Source organism: Meles meles, chromosome 6, assembly GCF_922984935.1.
Source record: "Meles meles chromosome 6, mMelMel3.1 paternal haplotype, whole genome shotgun sequence".
NCBI classification, from domain to species: domain Eukaryota; kingdom Metazoa; phylum Chordata; class Mammalia; order Carnivora; family Mustelidae; genus Meles; species Meles meles.
Window position 1 is genome coordinate 76,744,423 of NC_060071.1, and position 12,194 is coordinate 76,756,616.

A 12,194-nucleotide genomic window follows, 5' to 3' on the forward strand; every position below is an offset into this window, starting at 1 on the left:
AGAGAAGTTTCTATGTGAGTCCTAACCTTACCTAACTTTCCCAGAGAAATTTGCTCTGCCCTCTAGAGAGTAATTGAAATGGCATAGGCAGTAAACAGAAAATCCAGTTTATGTTTGGCTCTTGTGATTGCTGTGGTTTTCAGACAAGAAAGTGGGTCAATCCATGTAGGAAATAAAATACTATTACCTGTCCACACTCATAGCTCATGGAGAGAATGCAACTGTGTTAGATCCCTGTGGAGATACTCAAATGTTTCCTCAGGACAGTATTTCAGAGCATATTCCACATTTCCAGATTTTATGGAATTTCATCCACTCCCAGAAAGGCATGATTAGCCCCATTGTCTGTCATCCTAGAAGTCTGCCACTAGTGTTTGTTTAATGTTGCAACCAATATATTCCCAATGTGAAGTGTTGTCTCTGGTGGATTGTAGCAAGTGTTCATTGGAGATTATTTGGATTAATTGCACCAGGCAGCTGTTCTGGCTTTGATACATCTTGTTCTCATAGATCATCAAATCAATCATTCATAGTGATTCTTTACAAAATTTGGTACCACATTCTCTTTTTTACATTTAATTTTTATTTATTTTTTATTTGAGAGAGAGGATGAGGGAGAAAGAGATCACAAGCAGGGAGTGGGTCAGAGGGAGTGGCAGACTCCCAGCTGAGCAGGGAGCATGACGTGGGACTCGATCCCTGGACTCCAGGATCATGACCTGAGCCGAAGGCATTCGCTTAACCTACTGAGCTACCCAGGCCCTGGTGCCAAATTTTCTGTAACCAAGATGGTATTATTGAACTTTCCTGTGGTTTTGTCTTTTTGTTTTTAAAGAGATGGTTACAGTGTTGCCTGGATGGCTCAGTGGGTTAAACGGCTGCCTTCGGCTCAGGTCATGATTCCCAGGGTCCTGGGATTGAGTCCCTCATTGGGCTCCTTGCTCAGTGGAAAGCCTGCTTCTCTCTCTGCCTCTGCCTGCTTGTGCTTTCTCTCTCCCTCTGACAAATAAATAAATAAAATCTTTTTAAAAAATAAATAAAAAAGAGGTGGCTACCTAGACTCTTACTTGGAAATGTATATTCAGATGACTTGCTCAAGCTTCTTTTCTTAGCTTCTACCTTGCCTTTTTTACTGTGAGATTCGTCTCTCTGACAAAATTAACTTGAATTACATGAATTAATCAAATATTCATGTATCTGCTCTGCATTTCTAATAGGATGCAGGAGATATGTGAAAGGGTTAAGAAAAGTTAGGAAGTTAAAAAACCTTATTGTTGGGTGCCTGGGTGGCTCAGTTGGTTAAGCGTCTGCCTTCGGCTCAGATCATGATCCCAGGGTCCTGGATCATCGGGCACCCTGATCAATGGAGAGTCTGCCCCTCCCTCCTCCGCTCTCTCTCACAAAAATAAATAAAATCTTTAACACAAAAAAGGAAAGTCATCGTCTTTATAGTATTTGAAAGTTGTGACCAACATTAAAAACATATTGACCAACACTGACAACATGGTTTTTTGTAAAATGAGATATAAATGAGATTTTCATTAATTCTGCTACTTGAATTAATGTTACTTCTCCAAGGTTTGGATTTACAAAGGGGTCTGTAGTAGTAATTTCTTGGCCAGTCTGGTATTGTCTCAGTGTTTTAACGGACTCTGGCCAACACGCCCACATTTCAGTCCCTGTCCACCAGGGGGTGCAGATTCCTACCACAGTCACATTTCCTGTGTGAAATGTGGGCTTCCACTGATCATTTCTGTCATTTCAACATTTCTTCATGTGGAGAATGAAAAACATTGTTTAGGTGATGCTCCAGAGATGAAGTGTTCTCCAGGCTTCATGACTGTGGTACTCATAATGCTTGGTAAGTAAAATGACTTTAAAATTTGGATTCCTTTTTCCATGGTGTCAGGAAAAAGTTTTAAGTATGCTTTTATCCAAGAGCTTTATGCCCAAGGTGACACAGTTTTCTTTTTCCTCAGGACAAACACATGGAGACTCAGTGACTCAGACAGAGGGCCAAGTGACCCTTTCAGAAGAGGCTTCCCTGACTATAAACTGTACCTATTCAGCAGCTGGGTATCCTGCTCTTTTCTGGTATGTCCAGTATCCAGGAGAAGGTCTACAGCTCCTCCTGAAAGCCTCAAGGGACAAAGAGAAGGGAAGCAACAAAGGATTTGAAGCCACCTACAACAAAGATTCCAAATCCTTCCACTTGGAGAAACACTCAGTGCAAGCATCAGATTCAGCTGTGTACTACTGTGCCATGTACGACACAGTGACAGGGACTGCAGGGGGAGCTGAGCACAAACTCTGAGCAGAACAGAGGCCTGGATGCTGAGTGTCTTTGCCTGATCCACTCTGGTTCCAGCATAGTCTGTGATTGTTTGTCCCCCAGTGTGTGGTTGACACAAAATCATACAAACAACTAGAGCACAGGAACCAGAAGTAACATTCCCCAACCCCAGATGTTCCTTAGGGACATTGAGAACAGTTTGATGCCAAGAGTTCCTCAGCCATGCCATTTCGGTAGAACAATGAAGTGGTCTCTTGCTCATCCTTGCAGCGAACGTCCACAAGTTGTTCATGGCACCCCGGTGGGTGTTGCTGTGTCTATGACACTTTCAGAGAGACACAGTGTGCCTGAGAAGGTGGCCTCTGCCCAATGTCTTCCTGACAGAGTATGGCAGGAGAGGTGATGGGAGAGTTTCAGCTAGAAACCAGGTTTTTTTTTTTTTTTTAAAGATTTTATTTATTTATTTGATGGAGAGAGAGATCACAAGCAGGCAGAGAGGCAGGCAGAGAGAGGAGGAAGCAGGCTCCCTGCGGAGAAGAGAGCCCGACGCGGGGCTCGATCCCAGGACCCTGAGATCATGACCTGAGCCGAAGGCAGCGGCTTAATCCACTGAGCCACCCAGGCGCCCCTAGAAACCAGGTTTTAGTAGAGAAAGAAGGGAAGGGTGGAAAGGAGGAGGAACACATGCACCTGAGCAAGGAAAGGAGAGGCCAGAGACCTCTGCCCTGCTTTCTTTTCTAGTAAATCGGGTGAGAGACACAAGCTGATATTCAACATGAAGTGGAAGGGAGCAGAAACAGAGTGGAGGATGTGGTTCATGTCCTGACCATTTAAACAGATCAGTTGGCTTCCTGACAATAAGAATCCAAGTGAGATTGTTCTCAGTGCCCAGAAAATATGGTGAGAGAAAATGCTCTTGCATTGATGTCTCCTAAAAATATCGATAGTTAGGTGACACTGGGAGGGAACTCCTATAGATTTCTCTAACTCCTGTTTTGCAACCTCTCACAGAGAGCCACAAGTCATGGGATTGGGAGAATGTATGGGAGTCAGTGCAGTTCTGTAAGAATAACAAAAGCAATGTCTGTGTTGCAGTGCAAGACTTTGTTAATATTGTTGCAATCTTCTTCAATTATTATCTGCTTATCTGCAGATTTTATGAATGAGTTATGATCGGAATATTAACACATTCTCTATGATGTTAGTTAAATATTCTTGATTTAAAATATTTTATTTAATTGGTTTAAGAAGGAATTTTTATTTTGCAACCTGTATAAATGTAAATGCATGTGAAAATATACTCTAAACAATTTGAAAGATATTTAATAAGTGTTTTCCCAAACATTTGGATAAACATGATAGACTAGGGGTGCCTGGCTGGCTCTATGGATAGAGCTGGGACTCTGGGTCTCAAGGTTTTATGTTCAAGCCCATGAAGGGTGTAAAGATTAAAGGTAAAATTTCTAAAAAAAAAAAAAAAACCGTTGGTAGATTAATAATATATGTATTTATCTCTTGATTTCTGCAATGCTCTTTTTTAAAAGGAATTAATTTTTTTTTTTTGAGAAAGAGTGTGCATGAACACAAGCAGGGGGGAAGGCCAAATGGAAAGGGAGAAACAGACTTCCCACTGAGCAGGGAGCAGGAGGCAGGGCTCCATCCCAGGACACTGAGACCATATCCTGAGCTGAACTCAGAAACTTAACTGACTGAATCACCCAGGCGCCTCTCTAATACTCTTTAAAAATTTTAGTGAAGACATCCGAAAGGGCAGAAAGCCATAGAAACAAATAGAAATATGAAAAAAAGCTATTTGCAGACTGTGACACCAATCAATTTTAGGAAATAAGCTATGTATGGAGAAAGGGAAACTGGCATGAAAGACTAGATAAGAAGAAACCTATGCCTACTGTGGAAGCACCTCAGTATGTGTTGGGCCCTCTGGGAAAAGTCAGAGAAAAGAAGCACCACGTGTTTTTTTGATATTTGAGGAAGATGGCATTTCCCATGTTGGTACGTGTGTGTGCACAGGTGTGGTTGTGTGCATGTATGTTGAGGGTATTGGAGGAGAGAAGGTATATAAGAAGACTGAGTGGTCACATTGGGTGTTCAGAACTGAGCAGACAAATCATGGGAGGTTATTGTGGTTCAAATGAGGTAAGGGAAAAACACAGATTCAAAGGATTGTTAACCTAATGACCAAACTCTGGTGTCTATTCTGGCCTTTCTGAACAGAGCTGAGCTGTGGAAACTAAACAGTGAGGAGAAGACCTCGGTGACAGGGTCTATTGCCTGAGGGCTGCAGCCTCAACTCTTCAGCAAGAGTGATTAGATATTTCTGCTTTTGGCTCCAACATAGGCATCTGAACAGACACGAGTAGTGAGGTGGAACACTGGCATTACAATAGGTACATTGAAAGAGCTACAGTGAATGTCTAAACACTGCCTTCTTATCATAAAGTGATTTATCTCTACCTTGGGTGAACATATAGTGTAGACATACAAGATTCTTGCATTTTTTCGTCATGATTCTTACATCTTCATTGCTTCCATAATTCATTATATGTGGTATTAAAAATTATGGAATGCCTCATGAATTTGCATGTCATTCTTGCACACAGGCCATGCTAATTTTCTCTGTATCATTCTAATTTTAGCATATGTGCTCCCAAAGGGAGCCTTATCTGTCACGTTTTCAATAAGTGCCACCCACCCACTTTTTCACAGATGTGAGGAATGAACATCACAGTTAGTTAAACCATCAATCCTCAAATCCTCATTTCAATATAAATTTTACTCATGTCTATTTTCAGAGGTAAGGTTTTCAATTAAAGTTGCTTAATACCAAAGAATTTTGGGTACTGAGACTCTCACTGGGACATAGAGAAGTGTAATATGACCCACACACTTGCTATACCAGGAAGCCCCTGTTTCCTGTTTCCACAGCAGCACATAACCAGCAATCCTTCCCTCACCTTGTCAGGATCCCCTCACAGTTGCTGAGCCCTGAAGCTGAAGAAGAAGACATTTTCCCTCTTGTGGGAGAACTCAAACATGTTGCTCTCCAACCTTCTCAAGGTGGTCATGGCTTCCATGTGGCTAGGTAAGGATGGTCCCTGTGTGAATGTGTCTCCTCTATGACCTAAAATCAAGAGAGATAGGTAGGATCTTATGGGAACCTTGGGAAGGAGTGATGACAGTGTGTAAAATAGAAATTCTTTGTGCCACATCACGTATTGCAGACGTCTCTGATTCTGTGTTTTTGCTTTTCTTTTGTTTTCCTTCAGGATCCAGTATTGCCCAGAAGGTAACTCAAGCCCAACCAGCAATGTTAGTGCAGGAGAAGGGGACTGTCGCTCTGGAATGCACATATAACACCAATCAACCAAGTTATAGTCTTTTATGGTACAAGCAGCCCAGCAGTGGGGCAATGGTTTTCCTTATTCGTCAGGATTCTTACAACCAGCAAAATGCCACCGAAGGTCGCTACTCACTGAATTTCCAGAAGGCAAGAAATTTCATCCAACTTGTCATCTCAGCTTCACAGCTGGAGGACTCTGCAGTGTATTTCTGTGCACTGTTGGAGCCCACAGTGAGGGGAGGGATGGAGGGAGGTATACCCAAACCCCAGGGCTCTTGTTGATGCTTCCCCTGTGCTGGGCCCAAGGGGGGCAATTGCCATGCCAGACAGGAAGTGGCACAGGTGCAGGCTTAGAGGGACAAGCTCACTCTAAGAAAATACCACTCTGGATAAGAGTTATCCTGCATCAGACACTTCCTCATCCCTGAAAATTTGTGTTGAAATTGTTTTTGAAGACTAGTCATGAAAAAGAATTTGTCATGTTGCAATTAGATTTAGCTAGAAGAATTGGCTAAGGACATTTAGAAACATTTGACTCAAAAATCAGTAATAATGTGCACGCATTGTTGGATTTTTCAGTACATATTTATTTGTTCAGTACATATTTATTGAGTATATATTATGTTACAGGCATTTCTTGAATAAGAAAGATCGTGAATGTTTCTGTGATTTTCCTTTCTTGTTTTATATCCTGGTATCTTGTGCCATTTAATGATTTAGTTTAAAATTAGGTTTTACATTAAAAAAATTATGTTTGCCTTGAGTTATAGTATTCACATTTAGTTTCCAACGAGCCTGCTCTGTAAGGTAGTTTGTACTAGTGTTCATTCCATCTTACTAACACCTCTAGCATAGATGTGCTCAGTTTGCATCACGGAGGTTTACCTGCATCTCCCCAGATTGATCCACAAATGATCATAATTAGGGACTCTTTGGGGGACACAGTGAAGGAGCAGAGTGTGAATTTTCCCCTTTATCTGTTCCTGCCCTTCACTTCAACACTCCTTCAAAAGTACTTCTTGCCAACATGTGGCTCAGTTGGCACACTTCTGAGCCCTCCTTGTTTGAACAGTGCTCTACTCTCCAAAATCCTCATTCTCTCCATTTTCCTCCTTCATCTGTAACCCTATTTGCCCAGTGCCTTAAAATTCAGATGGTACTGGATGGTTGATATTTAGTCTTGCATTCTAACACCCTCTTATATTTCTAGGAAGACAGATGAGTAAAATAGAAATCTTAACTAGAATCTCTTCAAATGTTTTTAACTGCAAACTGTTACCATTTTAACATATATTTTTATCATTTAAAAAAACTTTGAGTGTACATTTCAGTGGTATTAAATACATTTACGTTGTTGTTCAACTAGCAATGCCACCCATTTCCAGAATTCTTTCCTCTTGAAAAATTAAATATTTGCACTCATTAAACAATAACTCTCCATTACTTCATTCCCCAAGTCCTTGAGCTACTATTCTGCTTTTTCTTTCCATGAGTTTGACTACTTTAGGTGCCTCATAGAAGTGGAATTACGCCGTCAAATGCTCTACCACTGAGCTATACCACCTCTAGAAGTGGAATTACATAATGCTGCTCATTTTGTGGCATTTAATTTGACATAATGTCTCAACATTCACCTCTGCTGCAGTGTGTGTGAGGATTTTTTCCCATTTTAAGGTTGAATAATTTTCCAGTGTATGTACATAGCATACACTATGTTTATGTACATCTATCTGTGGATGGACTTTAAGGTTGCTTCCACCTTTGGGTGGAAACAGGAGTCCATAAACATTTCAATATTGTGGGTATATAGCCAAATTCTTTCCATTTTTGAGTAGAATCTTGAAGTTGAATGTGGAGGTTTTCTTAGAAAATATATTGTAAGCCCTAAGGAGTGACTGTGGAAGCAGCTGAAACGTCAACAGCATTCCAGCTCTCGGGCTATTGAACCCAATAGCCCAGTAAGAGTAGGATGCGATCCCCAGGGCAGGGCATAAGTTAGGAGGTATGAAAGAATTCCACCCTCAGTCCTCCCTTTCTGCCTTTCGCTCAGGTCATGATCCCAGGGTCCTGGGATCGAGCCCCGCATCGGGCTCTCTCCTTGGCAGGGAGCCTGCTTCCTCCTCTCTCTCTCTCTCTCTCTGCCTGCCTCTCTCCCTACTTGTGATCTCTATCTGTCAAATAAATAAAAATAATAAAAATAAAAATAAAATAAAATAAAATAAAAAGGGCTCCACAAAACGTCCGCATCAAATGTCATACTTGATGGTGAAAGCTTAAATGTGTCTCCTTAGTTTGGGATGTAAGGAAAGAATTTTCATTTTCACTTATATTTAATATTGAAGTAGAGGTTCCAGCCAGTGCAATAAGACACGTGGAAGAAACAAGAGCCATACAGTTTGGAAAGGAAGATGTGAACTTTTCTTTATTAACAGGCAGCATAATTGTCTCAGCAGAAAATGCAAAGGACCCTACAAAACAGCTCCTAGAAAAAATTCGTTTCCAAAGTCAATTGTATACCTACCATATGACCCAGCGATTGTACTCCCATATATGAACCAAGAAAAATGAAAGCATATGTCTATAAAAAAGTCTTATACACATATATTCACAGCAACTTTATTTGTAAGAGCCCCATTGGGACTAATGGGATATGGTCAGCAACAGGTGAATAGACAGATTGTTTTATACGCACATGATGGGATACACCACAGCAACAAAAAGAAACAAACTCTTGATAATTATGACCAATGAAAAAATCTCAAAATGATTATGTTGAGAAGAAGCCAGACAGAAGACTACAACACAGAATTTATACAAAATTAAAAATATGCCGACTAATTCATGATAGAAATATTCCTTAGAAATAGGGGTGGTGAGTGTTGAGAGAAAGATTGCAAAGAGACATGAAGAAACAGTTGGGGTGATGCATATGTTCATCATCTCAACTGTGCTGAGGGCAAGTCTTATAGAATTGTTCACTTCAAATTGGCACAGTTTATTTTTTACAAAAACGACCCATTAATAAAGCCATTAAACATCCAAATTTACTATGCATATCTTCCTTCAATGCTGTACAATTCTTTTGTGTGAACTAAAAGGTAAAATATTTCTCTTGTACGTCTCCAGTGGCCTAGAAATATGTTTTTTTTTTATAACTAGGACTTATAGGTAATGACTTCTGCTATACTGTTTATTTTCAATCCAGCATCATTCCAACTTATTTGGAATTCTGCCTACATGTCTGAATACAAGTTTGCAGCTACTTGTCCCAAATTCCTTTTTAACATAGATTTTAGGCAGTTTCTGATAATGTGATTGGAGGGTGGAAGGGAAGGGAAGGGCCACGTGAACCCAAGAGATGTCCAGGCCTGAATTTCTTATTTTGCTCTGCATCTGGAAAACTTCTTATGTTAGCTCCAGACTCATGAAGTTCCTTGATCTGATTGTGCGGAGAGTAGCATCTAGGAAACTGCTTGAGCTAAGCTTCCATCTCTGTGTCTAGAGATAAATGTTTATAGGGCTTTACAGAAGATGTGTCCCTTCCCGGAACTTTATGCTGATAATCCAGATTTCTTACATCATGAGAAAAATTTTTTTGATTAGCGTTTGGCAACAGAATGTGGTAGATGGGTGGTAATAGAATGCATCCTTGAGGCTAAAACCTGTTAAGAGTATAGCATTAGTGAGGTCCCTGGGTGGCTCAGTCAGTTAGGAGTCTGCCTTTGGCTCAGGTCATGATCTCAGAGTCTGGGATTGAGCCCCATGTTGGAAATCCCTGCTCAGCAGGGAGTCTGCTTATCCCTCTGCCCTGCTCTCCCTGCCAGTCTGTGCTCTCTCTCTCAAATAAATAAATAAATAGAATATTTTTCTTTAAAAAAATAGTATAACATTAGTATTTGTTACCTGATTCACATACAGTATTCATTTCATGCTGGAGTCAATGAAGTTGTGAGAGCATAAGATAAGAATCTCAGATCAGTCAGTTAATTATCCAGCCCTTGGTTTGGCTCAAGTTGTTATCTCAGTTTCGAGAGGTTGATCCTCACGTTAGACTCTGTGCTCAGCCTGGGTAGTGTTTTCCCTCTCCCTCTGCCCCTCTGCCCACCCCTTGCTCTCATACTCTCAAACATAAATAAAATAAATCTTTAAAAAAAGAAGAATCTCACATCATTCTATAGGGACTTGACAACTTCATTTGTGATCTCTCTTCTGAATACAATTGATATTTTCCATTTGTTTATGATTCTGAAAATAAATATTTGACTATTAAAATGGTTACCTATAAAATAGGGTGACTTGTATTCTGAAAAACATATATTAAGAAGATAGTATTCCTTAAATTGCTAATTTTTATGACCAAGTAATACAGTGTTTCAGGGAAAGGGCATTTGTTCATTTTTTTAAATTTAACATATATTTAGGGAGTGCTTAAAAAATGACAGTCACTGTTCTAAATATTGGAGCACAGTGCCAAAACAAAACAGACACAAACGAATACAGATTCACTCAGCAAAGACTGGACTTGTAATTACTTTTTCCATATTCAACTCAAATCCTATTTCTGGCAGTCAGTGGGTTTTGGGCTGGTCCACATGGACACATGAGTATATGAAGTACTGTAGTAAGATGCTTTAAGAAGTTTGTTACCCTCTCAGCTACAGGAATTCCCTGGGATGCTGTGTTAAAGAACTCCCATATAAGGTAGTGTCTTAAGAACAAATAGACCTGTGAGGTCAGGATTGCTGTTGTTCAGACTTCCAGGGGCCACCTGAAGACTGACATGTGCTTCATGAAGTGAGGGATGAAACAGATGGCTGACTTGGGGAGGCTTCTGGCCAACGTGCATGCATTTCAGTCGCTGTCCACCAGGGGGTGCAGCTTCGTAACAGAATCACATTTCCTGTGTGAAATGTGGGCTTCCACTGATCATTTCTCTGTCAGTCCAACATTTCTTCATGGTAAGAATGAAGAACATTATTTAGGTGACACTCCAGAGATGAAGTGTTCTCCAGGCTTCGTGACTGCGGTACTCTTAATGCTTGGTAAGTAAAATGTCTTTTAAAATTTGGGATTCTTTCTTCCATTGTATCAGCAAATTGTTTAACTGTAATTTCTCCAAGAGCTTTATGGACAAGGTGACACAGGTCTCTTTTCTTTTTCCTCAGGACAGACACTTGGAGACTCAGTGACTCAGACAGAGGGCCAAGTGACCCTCTCAGAAGAGGCTTCCCTGACTATAAACTGTACCTATTCAGCAACTGGGTATCCAACTCTCTTCTGGTATGTCCAGTATCCAGGTGAAGGTCTAGAGCTCCTCCTGAAAGCCTCAAGGGACAAGGAGAAGGGAAGCAACAAAGGATTTGAAGCCACCTACAACAAAGATTCCAAATCCTTCCACTTGGAGAAACGCTCAGTGCAAGCCTCAGATTCAGCTGTGTACTACTGTGCCATGAATGACACAATGACAGAGACTCTAGGGGGAGCTGAGCACAAACTCTGAGCAGAACAGGGGCCTGGATGCTGAGCATCTCTGCTTGATTCATTCTGGTTCCAGCACAGTCTGTGGTTGTTTGTCCCCCAGTGTGTGGTTGACACAAAATTATACAAACGACTAGAGCACAGGAACCAGAAGTAACATTCTCCAGCCCCAGGTATTCCTTAGGGACAATTGAGAACAGTTTGATGCCAAGAGTTCCTCAGTCAGAGCATAAGTAATTTCAAGGTAGAATCACATAACAATTAAGTGGTCTTTTACTCATCCTTGCAGCGAACGTCCACAAGTTGTTCATGGCACCCTGGTAAGTGTTGCTGTGTCTATGACACTTTCAGAGAGACACAGTGTGCCCGAGAAAGTGTCGTCTGCCCAGTGTCTGCCTGACAGAGTATGGCAGGAGATGTGATGGGAGAGCTTCAGCTAGAAACCAGGTTTTAGTAGAAAAAGAAGGAAAGGGAAGAAAGGAGGAGGAACACATGTACCTGAACAAGGAAAAGAGAGGTCAGGGACCTCAGCCCTGCTTTCTTTTCTAGTCAATCGGGTGAGAGACACAAGCTGATATTCAACATGAAGTGGAAGGGAGCAGAAACAGAGTGGAAGAAGTGGCTCTTGTCCTCACCACTTAAACAGATCAGTTGGCTTTCTGACAGTAAGAGCTGAAGTGAGATTGTTCTCAGTGCCCAGAAAATACGGTGAGAGAAAATGCTATTTCACTGATATCTCCTAAAAATATGATAGTTAGGTGACACTGGGAGGGAACTCCTATAGATTTCTCTAACTCCTGTTTTGCAACCTCTCACTGAGAGCCACAAGTCATGGGATTGGGAGAATGTATGGGAGTCAGTGCAGTTCTGTAAGAATAACAAAAGCAATGTTTGTGTTGCAGTGCAAGACTTTGTTAATATTGTTGCAATCTTCTTTAATTATTATCTACTTATCTGCAGATTTTATGAATAAGTCATGATTGGAATATTAATACATTCCCTATGATGTTAGTTATATATTCTTGATTTAAAATATTTTTTATTTAATTGGTTGAAAATGTA

The 12,194-nt window shown here is 40.8% G+C and overlaps 1 non-coding gene and 2 gene segments (V, D, J or C); 2 read left to right on the forward strand and 1 right to left on the reverse strand.

The window, feature by feature from the left end:
- Window positions 1–4,867: 4,867 nt before the first annotated feature.
- Window positions 4,868–4,972, reverse strand: LOC123945329. The gene has a single exon (XR_006819173.1). It is a non-coding gene; the product is annotated as a U6 spliceosomal RNA (small nuclear RNA).
- Window positions 4,973–5,315: 343 nt separating this feature from the next.
- LOC123943620 lies at window positions 5,316–5,936 on the forward strand. The segment is given in 2 exon segments: window positions 5,316–5,396; window positions 5,581–5,936. Coding segments are annotated over 2 exon segments (405 nt in total).
- Window positions 5,937–10,614: 4,678 nt separating this feature from the next.
- LOC123943622 lies at window positions 10,615–11,154 on the forward strand. The segment is given in 2 exon segments: window positions 10,615–10,696; window positions 10,820–11,154. Coding segments are annotated over 2 exon segments (381 nt in total).
- Window positions 11,155–12,194: the final 1,040 nt, after the last annotated feature.